This window comes from Priapulus caudatus, unplaced genomic scaffold, assembly GCF_000485595.1.
Source record: "Priapulus caudatus unplaced genomic scaffold, Priapulus_caudatus-5.0.1 Scaffold2443, whole genome shotgun sequence".
Taxonomy (NCBI): domain Eukaryota; kingdom Metazoa; phylum Priapulida; class Priapulimorpha; order Priapulimorphida; family Priapulidae; genus Priapulus; species Priapulus caudatus.
In genome coordinates, this window is record NW_014579504.1 from 4,873 (window position 1) to 22,617 (window position 17,745).

General features: G+C 45.1%; 1 protein-coding gene across 1 annotated transcript in view; it reads left to right on the forward strand.

Annotated features, from left to right (window-relative positions):
- LOC106818705 (DNA polymerase delta catalytic subunit-like) overlaps positions 1–17,232 on the forward strand; it is a gene marked incomplete in the record, with an annotated part of 20,884 nt that extends 3,652 nt beyond the window's left edge. The window contains 23 exon segments of the mRNA XM_014823381.1: positions 509–625; positions 948–1,120; positions 1,541–1,631; positions 1,946–2,117; positions 2,918–3,132; positions 3,557–3,726; positions 4,106–4,210; positions 4,662–4,808; positions 6,050–6,160; positions 7,700–7,891; positions 8,135–8,223; positions 8,765–8,875; positions 9,128–9,241; positions 9,698–9,791; positions 10,589–10,726; positions 11,333–11,505; positions 13,078–13,183; positions 14,254–14,397; positions 14,958–15,090; positions 15,411–15,524; positions 15,879–15,934; positions 16,421–16,518; positions 16,866–17,232. Coding sequence (XP_014678867.1) covers positions 509–625; positions 948–1,120; positions 1,541–1,631; positions 1,946–2,117; positions 2,918–3,132; positions 3,557–3,726; positions 4,106–4,210; positions 4,662–4,808; positions 6,050–6,160; positions 7,700–7,891; positions 8,135–8,223; positions 8,765–8,875; positions 9,128–9,241; positions 9,698–9,791; positions 10,589–10,726; positions 11,333–11,505; positions 13,078–13,183; positions 14,254–14,397; positions 14,958–15,090; positions 15,411–15,524; positions 15,879–15,934; positions 16,421–16,518; positions 16,866–16,962 — 2,960 coding nt within the window.
- Between the last annotated feature and the right edge of the window lie 513 nt (positions 17,233–17,745).

A 17,745-nucleotide genomic window follows, 5' to 3' on the forward strand; every position in this document is an offset into this window, starting at 1 on the left:
ATACGGGGGGGTATAGACGATTTGTTATACAGTAAGTACAGTTGTATGCAGTAAAATCCTAGAGGCTACTGTCCCTTTAAATGATCGCCCTTGGTTCCAATGTTGGCATGAGGGAGTTTGTGAGGGTGTATTGCGAAGGGTAAACTAGGTTCTGATAAGTTAGAAGATTCTGTGGCCCTCATGTTCTTATTGTATCTATAATAATGTATTCTACTTTACCTTGTAGCCTGTGATTGAGGGCTGATATAGGATTCAGCTGGTTATGTTAATTTTTTGTGAATAAAGTATCGATATCTATAAGTATATATATATATTATATCAGGAGTAAATAATCACAAATTGTAATTGTAAACACATAATTTGTGAATATTTACTCCTGATGCCTTATATATTTTCTACCGTACGATCATGGCTGACGTTCACACTCGCACACCTACGCTACATTCGCTTGATGAAGCCATCGATCGCCGTGCTAATCCTCCCGTCGTTTGTCTCCGCACGATTTCAGGCGAGGGACCAGGAACGACGAGTTCGTGCGCGAGGTGGTCCCGCCCACCTCTGCCTCTCCTCGATCCGACACGACACAGTCTCACCTTCCAGCAGATCGACCTAGACCACTACATAGGTGAGTGGTTTCACTTACAGGAGTCAGGGGTCACTGATGGGTTCGGGTACTTGGTGTTGACTGAACGACTGTGGTCTCTGCCGCACGCTTACTGCTTCTTGCTAACTTTGCTCCTTACTCGTTATTTTGCGGCGATTTTGTGGTGGTGCCCCGCTGAAAACGATAGTGGGTCTTGGACCGTCCACCATCATTTTGAACTCAATTTTGGCAGCAAAACTTACTTATCATTGGGGTCGTGTGTGGGATGCGAATCATGCGATGCACGCCCGGTTGATGCACGTTTCCCTAACCTGCTCCTTTTCGCTTCCTTGTCCGTTGCTAGGCGACCACATGGAGGGGATGCCCGGGTCGACGGTGGGATCGAGCCCGATCATCCGCATGTACGGCGTGAATATGGAGGGAAACAGCGTGTGCGCTCACGTTCACGGATTCACGCCGTACTTCTACGTCCCCGCGCCGGCAAACTTCCGCGAGGAGCACTGTGGTCTGTTCAGGGTGCGTATGTGTGCGTACGTGTGTGCATGCGTGCGTGCGTGCATGCGTGCGTGCGTGCGCGCGCGTGCGTGTGTGTGTGCGTACCTGCATGCATGTGTGCATGCATGGTTGTGTCCCTGCGTGTGTGTATGTGTTACCAATAGTGTGATATTCAAGTATATTTTTTAGCGATAGTACTGAAAAAGTGGCATTGCATTTTGCTCGATTTCGAAAATGGCAACAAACGTGCGACTGATAAAATGGCTGTCATACGTCCTGTTTACGCGGTACATACTATTTTTCTTATCAATAATATTTAGAGTTTGCGTGGTACGTACTATCTTTATTTTTAATATTATTTAGTGTTTACACGTTACACACTGTCATCATTATTGTTGTTGTTGTTGTTTACATATTTACGTGGTTTGTATTTGGTTACAGAATGCACTGAATGCGGCCGTCTTACAGGATTCACGGTCGAAGGAAAAAATGTCAATAGCCGTGCTGGCGGTAGAAGTACAGAAGAAAGAGAGTAAGTCTAATAACATAATGAGAGCTGCTGCTGCTGCTGCTGCTGCTGCTGCTGCTGCTGCTGCTGCTACTACTGCTGCTGCTGCTATTGACCACTATTGTTCTTGGTCTTAGAATGTGCAGAATTCGAGTGCATGTCTACTTTGTCTGAATGGCAATAAAATTTAGTTACTTCAAGCAAAACCATTGTTTACTAATATCTCTCTCTCTCTCTCTCTCTCTCTCTCTCTCTCTCTCTCTCTCTCTCTCTCTTTCTCCCTCTCTCTCTCTCTCTCTCTCTCACTCTCACCCTCTATCTCCCTTCGCTCGCCGCAGGCATGTACGGTTACCACGGCAACGAGAAGCAGGCGTTCCTGCGCGTGACGATGGCGTTGCCGCGGCTCATCGCCCCGGCTAAGCGGCTGCTGCAGCAGGGCCTGCAGATCCCACCGCACTACATGAACAACGCGTTCTCCACCTACGAGAGCAACATTGACTTCGAGATCAGGTGAACACGACGACGACGGGTGTGCACGGTGCGAAATTAACAGTCCGAAGTCATACTCCCTGATTTACTGCCGGACTCCCGGATTCGACATATGCAGGAGTCCGTGTGACTCCCTGAAAATTCTGCCATACTAACTAGTTCATTCCAGAGCACGGCCTCATGAAATCACCGTATTTTTTCAGCAAATGTCCAAAGAAAATTTGGCAGACGTGCAACCGCATGAATCTTCAAAATAAGCACATGCGTTGTTAATATCTTTAATTTTGAACTTCAGACTGCGGTCTCCCTCATTTTGCCGTGCACTCCCTCTTTTTGAGGGCAGGGAGTCCAGTCCGTAGGACTCCCTTGTTCAAAAGTTAATTTCTACCCCCTGGGTGTGCATGTGTTTGTGGGGGTAGTAGACTGAATTACTTAATCACGATGAAATCGTACAGATCTATTCATTTATACAGATCTATATATCCTGGTGAAGTCGATGATCAGGAGTGTGGGGATGGTAGAGTGAATCTGTTAATGATGATTACAGATCTATTTGTATGCTCCTAAATACTCGTAAAAAAATTGTCGTCGATCATGTGTGTGTGTATGTGTGTGTGTGTGTGTGTGTGTGTGTCAGGGCACAATGACACTGTTGGTGTAACAGTGTGGAGTAAGTGACAGGTTTGACTGAACAGCAAAGTGCGAAGAGACGTTGAGACATAGGGACAGTATAATATGCGCATAGCATGTGCGGATTGTGGCAAAAAACAACTACAAAAAACTAATGATTTTCCGCATGTGACCTGTGGTGCCATCTACAGGTTCATGGTCGACACGAACGTTGTCGGCTGCAACTGGATCGAGCTTCCCGCAGGAAAGTTCCGCGTGCGCGTTGCCGCGGCGATGCAGACTCGCTGCCAGCTGGAAGCGGATGTCTCCTGGGAAGACTTTGTCTCTCATCCCGCCGAGGGAGAGTGGCAGAAGGTGGCGCCACTGAGGCTGCTCAGCTTCGACATAGAGTGCGCCGGCAGGAAGGGTGAGTGGAAGGCGGGTCCCCCGCGCCGCACGCGTGGGACGTAGCAAAATGCTGACCCCCCCTTCTCACACAATCTCTTCTGCTGTAGCTATGATTCTGAGAGCGACTGTGCATTAAACTAATGCGGGTTATCGTAGCTAGAAGGGTTTTCCTCAATGCAGATGTGAAGCCATTTTCGTAAAAACCACCCGGGGGAATCGTGGAAGCTGCAGACGTGAACGTGTATTTTATGTTATTTTACAGACAGGTGTTGAATGAAAAGAAAATAATGTATGACCTCGCCGGAGGGAGATTAAATTACACACTGCAGAGATGTTACCGGGTGATCGTAGATTCGTACAGGTTAGAACACAGATTCCTTACATTGTAGGGATATTACGGGGAAACGTTAGTGGTGCTAGAACACGTTTTCTGTACATTACAGGGATATTTCCGGAGCCGGAGAAGGATCCTGTCATACAGATAGCTAACATGGTGGTGTGTCAGGGACAGCATAACAAGCCGTTCGTGCGTAACTGCTTCACGCTGCGTGCGTGCGCTCCCGTAGTCGGCTCACAGATTCTCTCTTACGAGACGGAGGCAAAGATGCTAGTGGTAAGATAAACGACACGCGGCGCCCTCTCCCGGCGACTTTTCTATAACGTCTAGACTTTCTAGACGTTTCCGTTTTTGGTTATTTACGATGTTTTTTTCGGGTTCGAAGAGTTTTTAGCCGCAGATGCAAATAGATAGAATGATGAAGATGAGAGGTGAGCCTGTATGACAAAGGTAGAAAAATAGCTATTCTTGACTTATGACTTTTAACTTCTGACCATTTAAGCTATTTGTGACCCTTAACATTTGAACAACTTTCCTATTTCATTCGTTGCTCCTGACTTTTCTATTCACGACCATTCATATTTCGCATTGACATTGCTTTTGATTTTTACTACAACCATTACCATTTGTGACCTTTGACCTTTGACCTCTGTAGAAGTGGGCGGAGTTTGTGCGGGAGGTAGACCCTGACATCATCACCGGCTACAACATACAGAACTTTGATCTGCCGTATCTGATCAACCGCGCCGCCACGCTCAAGGTAGCGCCTTCTATGCCTCAAAATTATAACTACTAACTATAACTATTATGTGTACACATATATATATATATATATAGCCTGTGCTATTCTGTTGACAGATATATCTCTCTCTATCTCTCTGTCTCTCTTTTTCTCTTTTGCTGTCTCTCACGCACGCTATCTCTCTTTATCTCTGTTCTGCTCTCTCTCTCTCTCAGCTCTCTCTTCTCGCTCTCTCGCAGCCACCCCTGTCTTTCTCTATCTCTCTCGCTCTCTCCGACTCTCTCATCTCTCTCATCTCTCTCTCTCTCACTCTCTCCTCTCCCTCCCATCCATACCGGCCCCGCCCCCCTCTCATCTTCTCTCTCCCTCTCTCCCTCCTCTCTCCCCCCCTCTCTCTCTCTCGTCTCGTCATCTCGTCAATCCCCACTCCCTCTTCACAGTGTGTCCGCACGTCTCTGTCTACCCACAGGCGACGGAGTTTCCGTACATCGGTCGCGTGCGTCACCGAGCGACGACGATCAGGGAGTCGACGCTGCAGTCGAAGCAGATGGGACGACGCGAGAACAAGATACTCAACATAGAGGGACGCGTGCAGTTCGACCTCTGCAGGTACGGCGTCACGACCATACCAGCGCTGGCGTACATATCAATGTGAAGTGTGACTAGACGTATCACGAGTACATAATAAGAAGAATAAATACACCTGTTTAACAGCGCTTTTGCCTAGTTTCAACTTAAATATTCTAGTCAATATTAATAATATACTATCTTCAAACTTTGACCGTATTTCGTCTATGATTCTCCTTAATCATATGACAACGACCAATTTACCTGAAATTCTTAATGTTCAATCGAAAAGTTCTTTTGAATTACGAACACGGTTCAAAGCAGTTTCCTCACGAATGCAACACGTTTAGGGCGAAAGTCGACCAAAGTTATATCCGGCGGCAGCACCAGTCTGTAATTCAAGATACAAAATAGAACCAATAGAACTACTATATCCATTACTAAACTTTCACCTAACACATCGCACATTCTGGAAACTGTTTGAAACGAGTCATATTCAAAGAACTTTTTTGAAAACACAATACGATTTTCTAGTAATATTGTGGTGTCTATACTGATCAAGGGAAGACTATAGCAAAATAAGTAAATTTGAATATATTTTATTATCACATATTTGTAATACGTAGATATTACTAAGTGAAAAGCTATGCAAAAACGCTGTTAAAACGGTGTCATATTTCTTCTCGACGTATTATTTACTCGTCTTGACGGATAGTATGTAATATCGGTCTGTGACTGAGGCATGATTTATATTATATAACGTATATTATTATATAGCAGTGTTTCCCCCTGTGCCAAAAAGCGTCTGTGAGGCTTGTAAATTTTTTTTGTGATGTTTTGCTGCGTTTTGGGGTCTCTAGCATAAGCAACAGCAGGTGTTGGCCAAGCTAGGGGACTGGGGAATTTCTTGAAAAACATGGTGTCATTCTTAAGCTATTCTGAACCGACAATTGATGAGAACTCTCTGAATTCTCTTTCAAAGTGTCAAAAGTTCGTCGGTTCAGCGAGGCGGTGCTTTCGACAAATTCGTGTTGTCGGCTGAGAATTTGAGCGAGTGCGCCTGCCTCCTCGTATGTCAATGCAGGGGAAGCACTCACTGTACATGATATAAATGTATTTATATCGTGTCACTGTGTCTAGCTGTTACTGTGAGACTACAAGATGTGGTCTTACACGTTGAATGATATATATATATATATATATATTATTAGATGTGATATCATCACATACAAAAGTGGCTGGCTATGCTGTAATGTATTAATGTATAATCTAATGTGACTATGTGTTTAGGTGTTACTGCGAGACTACAAGCTGCGATCGTACACGCTGAATGCCGTGTCGTTTCACTTCCTACAAGAGCAGAAGGAAGATGTTCATCATTCGGTCATCACCGACCTACAGGTGGGAACACACGCACTCAACTCTCCTGCTCCCGCCTTTCCTCCTCCTGCTGCTTGCTCCTCCTCCACCTCCTCCTCGCTGTGCTCCTCCTCTCTCCTCCTGCCTCCTCTTTTATCCTAGCTGCTCCTTCCTCCACTCCTCCTGCTGCTGCGCTTCCTCCTCTCTCCTTATCTCCGTGCTGCTCCTCCTCCACTCGCTCTGCTCCTCCTCATGCTGCCACCTCCTCCGTCTCTCCCTTATGCTGCTGCTGCCTCCTCCAGAACTCCATGCTGCTGCCGCTCCCTCCTCCTCTTTATCCTGTCCGCTGCCTTCCTCCAGCTCCTCCTGCTGCTGCTGCTTCCTCCTCACCCTTAATCGCTGCGGCTCTCCTCGCACCTCCTGCTGCATCCTCCTCCACCTCGCTCCCTGCTGCTGCTCCGCCTCCCCTCCTCCTCCTTACTCCTCCGCTCTCCTCCACTCCGCTGCTGCTGCCCTCTCTCCTCCTTCCTCCAATCCTGCTGCTCCTGTCTCCCACTCTGCTCTGCTGCTGCTCCCTGCCTCCTCCACCCCCCTTATCTCTGCTGCTCCCTTCCACTCCTCCTCCTCCTTATCTCTGCTGCTCCTCCCTTCCACCTCCTCCTCCTGCTCGCTCCTGCTCTCCTTATCGGTTGCTTGCTCGCTCCTCCACCGTCCTGCCGCTGTCTCGGCACCTCCTCCTCCTCCTTATCCTGCTGCTCCTGCTCGACCTCCTGCTGCTGCTCCTCCTCCTCCTCCTCCTCTTTATCCTGCTGCTCCTCCTCCACCTCCTGCTCCTGCTACTACTCCTCTTCCCCACACTTCGCTCACCTCCCCCGCTGCCACCTGCCCTGCCTCCTCCTTTCTCCTCTTCCTCGTCCTCCTCCTCCTCTACCTCATCATATTTCTCTGCTTCCACCTCCTCCTCTTTCTCTGCTTCCACCTCTTCCTCCTCGCGCCCCTCTCCGCTCTCCTCTCTCCTCTTTTCCTGCTCCACCTCTTCCATCCCTTCTCTCTTCTTCACTCCTCCTCTTGTCTTTGCTTGCCACCGAGTCCTCCTCGTACCGCCATCGCTCTCTTCCCTCAGCCGGCCGTCTCTGCCCGTGCCTCCGCCTTACTGCCTGTTAGCGACAGACATGGCGGTGGCTCAACTTGTTCTGCACGAGAGAGAGATAAGACATTCTAAAAACAATGCCTAGCGACAAAGTTACACACACATATAAATAAATAAATATATATACATATATATATAAAAACACATATGAATGTATATATATAATTATGTTTAAATAATTATGTATAATATATATATACCGGGTTTCTTATACATAGGAGGCACAGTGGCGCACCACCATTGTCAAATGTCTGATAAGTATATCCTGTATCTATATACCTATAAGTATATCAATACATCCTGTATTTGAATTCATCATTCACGTTTTCCCCCCAAACTGGCCATTACCTTCTTTGTCTAATTTTCCCTCAGAAGAAACCCTGTATATATATATATATATATATGATTATGTTTGCGTTACCGTGTGTTAGAACGGCAGCGATCAGACGCGACGACGTCTCGCCGTGTACTGCATGAAGGACGCCATCTTGCCTCTGAAGCTGCTCGACAAGCTCATGTCCGTCATCAACTACATGGAGATGTCACGCGTCACGGGCGTCCCCATCAGCTACCTGCTGTCGCGGGGTCAGCAGGTCAAGGTCGTGTCACAGCTGCTGCGCCAGGTGAGACACGCACACGTCACGCATGTGCAGGTCGCGCGTCACAAATAGGTGACATCGTCACACGACGTCGCATAGGTGTGACCTCGTCACAGTGCAGTGGAGGTGTGTGTTATGTGTGTGCGTGCGCGAGTGTACATGCGTGCGCGAGTGTACATGCGTAAGTCAGCGTACGTGCGTGTAAACGTGCTTGCGTGCTTGTGTGTTCGTAACTCCGTGGTACTGAGTGCGTTTCTGTGTTTACAGGCGAAACTGCAGGACCTGATAATGCCAGAACACAAGACTGAGGTGGGAGAGGAGTTCACAGGAGCCACTGTCATCGAGCCAGTGAAGGGGTAAACGCGAGTGTTTATACAAGTATATGCAATACTGTCTGTACAAGTACACGCAGTTTTATTGTCTGTGTTACATACATCGAGCCAGTAAAGTGGTACGCTAGTGTTGCAATCATGTACACATACACGGGGGGCAGTGGCAGCGGATCTGTGTTCCGTAGAGACGGTACAGGCCTCCCCTTCACACGCACTGGGGTAGTGGCAGTGGAGCTGTGTCCCGTAGAGACGGACCAAGCCTCCCCTTTACACGCGCGGGTTAGGGACAGTGGAGCTGCATCCCATAGAGATGGTACAGGCCTCCCCATTACACGCACTGGGTTAGGGACAGTGGATCTGCATCCCGTAGAGATGGTCCAGGCCTCGCCTTTACATGTGCGGGTTAGGTACAGTGAATCTGCATCCCGTAGAGATGGTCCAGGCCTCCCCTTCAATTGCGCGGGTTAGGTACAGTGAATCTGCATCCCGTAGAGACGGACCAGGCCTCCCCTTTACACGCATTATCTTCTCACGTTCGTTGTTGCCGTGGTGACACGTTTTGCAGGTATTACGACGTGCCGATAGCAACGCTGGATTTCTCGTCTCTGTATCCGTCTATCATGATGGCTCACAACCTGTGCTACACGACCCTGCTCCCACTGAGCGCTCGCTCCAGGTAAGAGAAAGAAAGGGAGAGGGAGAGAGAGAGAGAGAGAGAGAGAGAGTGAGTGTCAGAAGACTTTTGAAGGTCGCGATTAAAGATCATTAAATCTACAGTGTTGAAGCGATTGTCCCTGTTAATGATATTAATAATAATATTAATTAATTTAAATTAATAATAATTGTGGTTATATTTATTAAACACTAATAATATATATGCATATAGATGAATAATTAATAATATCATTAATATGAATTTCTTTGATAGCATCTCTCCGGACGACTACATCAAGACGCCGTCTGGGAATTATTTTGTGAAGCGGAGTCTTAGGAAAGGTCTGCTGCCAGAAATCCTCGAAAATCTTTTGGATGCCAGAAAAAAGTGAGCACAACTGTTTTTATACTGTATTTACACTGGAAGGGTTTATGCTGCCACAATATCTCCCTATCCATCTATCTACCTATATCTGTCTGTCTGTCTCTCTCTCTGTCTGTTTNTGTTGCGGACAACGCGATTTGATGCCTGGGTTGTCTGCAGGACAACGGCATTCTTTTTCTTATTTCGAGCACTGTTTACGTATATATTATAACCTACAACTTAGCGCTACGATCGAAATTTACGCATATTATAACACCTACAACTTAGTGCTGTGATAGAACTTAACGTATATCATAACTTGCAACTTAGTGCTGCGATAAAACTACATATATTATAACCTACAACTTGGTCCTACGATAGGACTTTAAGGTACATTATAACTTACAACTTGGTGCTATTATAGTACTTTCAATAAGCTACGTAATTACAATTGTTATGGTTTTGTATGTTGCTGCAGAGTGTCACGGCGTTCGGCCGCATGATGATCAAGGAGTCGCAGAGAATCGTAGAGGAGCAGTTTACTGTGGAGAAAGGCTATCCTGCAGATGCAAAGGTAATCTGGCGATGTAGCCATAGATATATACTGTGTATACTATATATACTATATATGTAGCCATAGATATATACTATATATGTAGCCATAGATATATACTATATATGTACCCATAGATATATACTGTATATACTATATATACTATATATGTAGCCATAGATATGTACTGTATTATACTATGTATACTATATATATGTAGCCATAAATATATACTGTATTATACTATGTATACTATATATGTAGCCATAGATATATACTGTATTATACTATGTATACTATATATATGTAGCCATAAATATATACTGTATTATACTATGTATACTATATATGTAGCCATAGATATATACTGTATATACTATATATACTATATATACAGCATGATAGCAGTTTACAGTGGAGAAGGGCTATCCTGCAGATGCAAAGCTAACCTGGCTGTGTGGCATGATATATACTGTATTATGTAGCATAATATATACTATATATATACTCATGTAGCATGATATATATTATATATACTATGCGACTATAAATACAATGCTGCCTTGCGAAAATAAATTGAACTGAATGCACGTGCTATCTGGCTGGCTAATATAAAAATAAATCGAGAATATATATTGTGAGAATTATTTAAATTTTTAATTGTTTAAAGGAATTTTACATCTAGAAAGAGAAACCTGAAAACAGAGAGAAAGTGCATTCGTGCGTGCATTTTTTTCCCTGATTGCTCGTGTGGGTGCGTGTTAGTGTGTGTGTTCGTGTTAGTGCACAACTCCTGAACGCTCGCTTGTTTCTCGTAGGTCATATACGGCGACACCGACTCCATCATGGTGAAGTTTGGCGTGCCGACGGTTGCCGAGGCGATGTCGCTTGGTACGGAGGCTGCTGCTCGCATCACGACAGAGTTTACTCCGCCGATCAAGCTAGAGTTCGAGAAGGTACGAGGAAAGTTACAGTGAGATGTGGGAACTCTCTATTACCATATCTGGCTAATATTTCTCTCTACTGTTTCTCTCTAATATTTCTCTCTACCATATCTCTCTACTGTTTCTCTCTATCATATCTCTCTACGGTTTCTCTCTACGGTTTCTTTCTACCATATCTCTCTACTGTTTCTCTCTACCATATCTCTCTACGGTTTCTCTCTAGTATTTTTCTCTATTGTTTCTTTCTACTGTTTCTCTCTACCATATCTCTCTACGGTTTCTCTCTAGTATTTTTCTCTATTGTTTCTCTCTGTTGTTTCTCTCTACCATATCTCTCTACTGTTTCTATCTACAGTTTCTCTCTAATATTTCTCTCTACTGTTTCTCTCTAGTATTTTTCTCTACTGTTTTTCTCTACCATATCTCTCTACTGTTTCTATTTACTGTTTCTCTCTAATATTTCTTTCTACTATTATTTCTCTCTACTGTTTCTCTCTACTATATCTCTCTACTGTTTCTCTCTACTATATCTCTCTAATATTTCTCTCTACCGTACCTCTCTACCATATCTCTCTACTATATCTCTCTACCATATCTCTCCATCCGTTCTCTCGACAGGTGTATTATCCGTACCTGCTCATCAATAAGAAGAGGTACGCGGGCCTGTACTTCACACGGGCGGAGACGCACGACAAGATGGACTGTAAGGGCATCGAGACGGTGCGCCGCGACAACTGCCCCCTGGTGGCCAATCTCATCAACACCTGCCTGCAGAAGATTCTCATAGACAGGTGTGAACGTCGATGACGACGACGACGATGATGATGACAATGATGACGACGATGATGACGACAACGACGACAACGACAACGATGATGATTACGACGACGACGACGACAACGATGTTGTTTTTCTGGTTTTTTGGCTCTATTTACAGAGCATAGAAAGAAGGTTGTGAGTGAGTGAAGTGAAATGTAAAATTGGATAGGCACGTCAGGGTAGGCAGTGGGAAATAGTAGAAATAGGTAGTTAGTCAGTGCTCGAAATAAGCATTGTCCAGTTGTCCGAGACAACCAGAATTTGCGCCGGACAACCTAACCAGTCTGAGACATTGTCCGGTGGACAACCAAGAAACCCTATTGCTATCCCTAAAGCTGGGGGCACACGAGCGTATTTTATTGCCCGATCGCGGCGATTAAAATTGCCAGCGAATTTAATCGCCCGATCGATTGTCAGTTCAGATGCAAAATATTGAAAGCAAGAGGCTATACACCATAGATTAATTGGGTACCACGCGTATATAAGATAGCCGAGTCGGTTTAGAGTCAGTGTTAGGGTTATGGTAGGGGCACACGAGAGATTTTTATCGCCCAATCGCGGCGAATTTTAAAATCGCTTGAAAAATTCGCCCGTGTGCCCGTTCACGTCGACGCCGATTTTAATCGCCCGTATCAAAAATGTTAGATGGCTCTGAAATTCGCTACGTGTGCCCCTTCGTAATCCCAACCAACTGGTGTAGGCTAGCTGGCACAATAATGTTCAGTTTCATACTTCAAATCCGAGTGTTTTCTAGCTCATCAAGAAATCTTTTAAAATCGTGAATAACATAAAAATATGGGACCAGCTGCTATTTCCAACACTGGTATATGTCAGGTTTTCTGATTTATGAGAGGTGAACTCGATTTGGAACCAGCAAACCAGCAAGTTTCCAAAATTTGCTGGCGGAGGACCCCCGTACAGCCTGTTTTTCACCCCTCCTTGGAATCCTAGACCCGCCACTGAACAATTACATATCTTGGGAGCAGAGAACAATGAACAAAAATGTCGTCTTTTCGCATGGCGCCCAAAACAAAGATTGCCAGAGCTGAGAGGTAGAGGAGCCGTAGGGTGTGGAGAGGGAGGCGAGGAGCCAGTAAAATATTAAGTCATCCACTATTTTGCGCAGTTTGCTGTTTTTGGCACCCCTTGTTAAAAAATCCTGGCTACGCCACTGTTTTTGGGTGTTTTCTGATCGTATTATTATGTGATTAAAAATAGGAGATTTGGGGATGTTTTTTGGGACAACCAGAAATCGTTGCGGACAACCCAATTTGATGCCTGAGTTGTCCGCAGGACAACCACATTTTTTTTCTTATTTCGAGCACTGTTAGTATACTGGGGTAAAAATAGGACAGAGGGCGTGGGTACGTGTGTGTGTGTGTATGTATGTATGTGTGTGTGCGTGCGTGCGTGCGTGTGATGGTTGCTGTTGCTATGTGCCTGTGTGAGTGACTCGCACATGTGTGCGTGCGTGCGTACGTGCGTGCGTGCGTGCGTGCGATGGTTGCGGTATGAGTGACGCGCTTGTGTTTTGTGTTGGGCAGGGATCCGGAGGCAGCGACGGAATACGCGAAGCAGACGATATCGGACCTGCTGTGTAACCGCGTCGACATCTCACAACTCGTCATCACCAAGGAACTCACAAAGGATGTAAGTCTATGAATATAATATAGATATAATATATATATATATATATATGATATAGATATAGATATAATATATATATATAAGGGTAGATGTAGTAATAGTAATACTAGTAACGTTACGAATGCCATAACTCCTGATGTGTGCGACAGGATGATGGGGTGCATGTGTGCGTGTGTGCGTGCGTGCGTATGTGAGTGTACATGTGTGTGTTTGTCTGGCTGCAAGATTACAAGGCGAAACAAGCACACATGGAGCTGGCACCTGGTTATCGTATTTGTGTAGTTAGACCACGCGTGCGCATGCGCATGTGTTTTTGTGTGTGTGTGTGTGTGTGTATGTGCGTGCGCGTGTGAGTGTATATGTGCATGTGTGTGTGTGTTTGTCTGGCTGAAGGATTACAAGGCGAAACAAGCGCACATGGAGCTGGCAGATGTAGTGATCCTACTTGTGTAGTTAGACTGCGTGCATGTGCGCGCGCGCATGTGTGTGCGTGCGTGCGTGTGCGTGTGTGAGTGTATATGTACATGTGTGTGTACATGCGTGTACATGTGCAGGGTGCGAAATTAACGGGAGTCCGGAGTCAAATACTCCTTGAATTACTGACGGACTCCCTTATTTGACATATGCAAGAGTCCGTGTGACTCCCTGAATATTCTGCCATACTATACTAACTAGTTCGTTCCAGAGCACGGCCTCGCGGAATTACCGTATTTCTTCAGCAAATTTCCAAAGAAAATTGGGCAGATGTGTAACCGCATGAATCTTCAAAATAAGCACGTGTTATTGTTAATATCTTAAATTTTGAACTTCAGACTGCGGACTCCCTCATTTTGCTACGGACTCCCTCATTTTGCTACGGACTCCCTCATTTTGCTACGGACTCCCTCTTTTTGCTACGGACTCCGTCATTTTGCTACGGACTCCCTCATTTTGCTACGGACTCCCTCTTTTTGCTACGGACTCCCTCATTTTGCTACGGACTCCCTCTTTTTAAGGGCAGGGCGTTGGACGCCCGTGTTCAAAAGTTCATTTCTATCCCTGCATGTGTATATGTGTGTGTTTGTCTGGCTCAGGATTACAAGGCGAAGCAGGCACACGTGGAGCTAGCACATAGGATGAAGAAGCGAGATGCGGGCTCGGCCCCCGCCCTCGGGGACCGCGTACCCTACGTCATCATCTCAGCATCCAAGGGCACTGCCGCATACATGAAGTCTGAGGTGAGTGCTAGAGAGGGAGAAGGAGGGGAGAGAGAGAGAGAGAGAGAGAGAGCGAGAGCGAGAGCGAGAGAGAGAGAGAGAGAGAGAGAGAGAGAGAGAGAGAGAGAGAGAGAGAGAGAGAGAGAGAGAGAGAGAGAGAGAGAGAGAGAGAGAGAGAGAGACAGAGAGAGAGAGAGAGAGAGAGACAGAGACAGAGACAGAGACAGCGACAGAGACAGAGACCGAGTGTGTGCTGAGGAGGCATGGACCCAAATTTTTCCACACATGCAAAATTGTTTCTTTTCCAAATTACTAGTACTTTATTACTAAGCATTATTTTTACAGTGTATGATTGCAGTGCTGATTGGCTAGAGCTGCCTGCCAATCGCACCATTTCAATTAATAACAATCGTGATGATTTATTCTACACTTCGTAATTACCTATCATTCATTCTCATTAACATTTCTCTTGAATTCTTTTGCTCGATTTCTTACCGTATTCTGACGGTAGATGGCAGCACGTTACACGTTACCATCACGCGAGTATTTTTTCACCGGGGAATTTTTCCGCCGTTATGCAGGATCCGATCTATGTACTGGACAACAACATTCCGCTGGACACTCAGTATTACCTGGACAACCAGCTGTCGAAACCACTGCTGAGGATATTTGAGCCCATCCTCGGCGCGTCGAAGGCAGAGTCTAAACTCTTACGTAAGGCCTCGCCACCGAAACTGTGACCTCATAACTACGAATACATATTATATATGTACAATTATAAGTAGTGTAATATATACTAATATGACTAGTGTAATGTATACTAATATAACTAGTATAAGATATAATTATAATACCTTTTATGTGACTAGATATAAGATGCATCTCACTCAGTGATGAGTTGTTTTGTTTTGTTTTGCTTGTAGAGGCGTATGTCTTGATTGGAGATACGTTTGTCTGCCTGTGCTGGTGGTTCATAATGTTGTTGTTTTCTGACTGTAGGTGGCGTGCATAACATTGTTGTTTTCTGACTGTAGGGGGCGATCACACGCTCAGTAAGACGGTCGTGCATTCTAAGGTCGGTGGATTGATGGCTTTCGCTAAGAAGCGTAGCACCTGCGTGGGATGCAAGGCCATACTCGACACAGACGGTAACGCGCAGGCAGCGGGGGAATTAGTCGTCTTATAGGGAAAATGCTGCTCTGGGTATTAAATTTAATCAGAAGTTGTGAAGTAAAGGTGTACTATATTACAATATATGCTATTATAAACAAATGTTTGCAGCAACAACACAGTGTGTGTAATACATGACATATACTATATATGCTATACCAGGTGTCACCATTTTAATATTCTGGGGCAAGCAAGTGTTCAAGGTTTGACAAAATATTCCCTCGAATGAGTTTTTCCAGGTGCATTGACTTTTTAATGACACTCTGTGAGGGAGGGAGATATAGACACAATTTAAAATGCATAATGCAATAGTTTTCTTTTTTGTTCACCAGGTGTCGCCGTGTGTAAACACTGCAAGTCTAGGGAGTCGGAGATCTACCAGAAAGAGGTGCGTTTCGAATTCACACAGGGGCGGATCCAGAGGGTTTGGGTGACCAGTTTCCATAGTTCTAGTCAGAGCTAGGGGGTCCGGGGGCGTGCCCCCCTCCGGGAATTAAAAAAAAATTAGGCTACATTTGGTGCATTCTGGTGAATTTTGAGGGTCAATTCTGAAGATACCCAGCCAGTGACCGGTTTCTGGAAAAAATCCGCCCCTGTCACGTGTTGTTACACAGTATTGTAACAATAACATATCTGTCTGTCAGATATGACCGCGTCCCACTGAATATTGTTGTTAGGTTACTCAAACTAGACTGGTTTATAAATAGTTTCACATGCTTATTAATATTAATAATGGTGATGATGATGATGATGATATGATGATGACGATGACGATAATAATGATGATGACGATGGTTATGATGATGACGGTAACGATGACGATGATAATTAATAATAATAATAACAACAACAACAATAATTGTTCTCCTTGCAGATCCTACAGATGGCGTCACTAGAGGTGAAGTTTTCGCGGCTGTGGACACAGTGTCAGCGATGTACAGGAACTCTGCATGAAGACGTGCTGTGCACCAAGTATGTGCTGTACTGTGCAGTCTCTGTACTCTCGTCTCTGTGCATGCATGCGTGTGCGCCTGTGGCAGGCTATATGTTTATATATGTGTGTGTGTTGTGTTGTGTGTGTGTGTGTGTGTGCGTGCGTGCGTGTGTTGTGCGTGCGTGCGCGCGCGTGTGCGTGTGTGCCTGTGGGAGGTTATATGTGTAAATATATATATACATGCTAGTATAAATGCACACTACTACACAGATTATGCACGCAGATGCATTTATTTGTTTTCCCTGTGATTTGTTCACGGAAATTGTGTGTATTTATATAGTTTTCCTTTCGTGTTTGTGTGAATCGGTCTCGTGTTGTCTTTCAGCTCTGACTGCCCCATCTTCTACATGCGGAAAAAAGTTCAGAAAGACCTCGACTCCCACTTGCAAGTCGTTCAGCGGTTCGGCAGCCCCACCTGGTGAGGAGGAATGAAAGTATTGCGACGACCGTGTTTAAACACGACTAGAGTTAAAATTTATTGCATTTACAGAAGGTTAGCATCGTACGTAATTACGTCACACTAACGATAAGTATCATGAACATGTAGAATATCCATGTATAAGTATATCGCGAATAAAAAGAGCAAAAGAGTTCGAGGAAGCAGAAGAGAGAAAGGTGAGAGAGAAGTGTTGTACATAGTTTGTCTCTCTGAATAAATACATGCGTGGAATAAAAACCTATTCTAAGAATTTCTATTCTGCTTAAATTTGATATCTTTTCCCATTTTCAATTATCCAAGGATATTTTACATCTTGTACGAGAAACGGAGAATGCGAGTGCAAAAGAGTCGAGACACAGAGAGAGAGAGAGAGAGAGAGAGAGTGCGTGAGAGATAGAAAGAGAGAGAGAGAAAAAAAGCTAGTAAAAAATGGAGTGAGTGAAAGATCGAAAAAGTGAATGGACGAGCGAGAGAGAGACAGATAGAGAAAGAGAGAGAGAGAGGAGAACAAACATTCTTCTTTTCCTCAGCATGTAGAATCTATCACAGGTTCTCCATGACGTAGAAATTAAGCAGCCGGCGCTAGAAAGTAAACCGACTGATTTTTCTAACGTAAACAACCGGCATGCCATCTGGCTGCGTGAGCGAGAGAGAAAGAGGGGGAGAGAGAGAGAGAGAGAGAGAGAGAGAGGGAGCAGAGAGAGAGAGAGCGAAGAGAGGGGGGAGCAGAGAGATAGAGAGCGAAGAGAGGGGGGAGCAGAGAGAT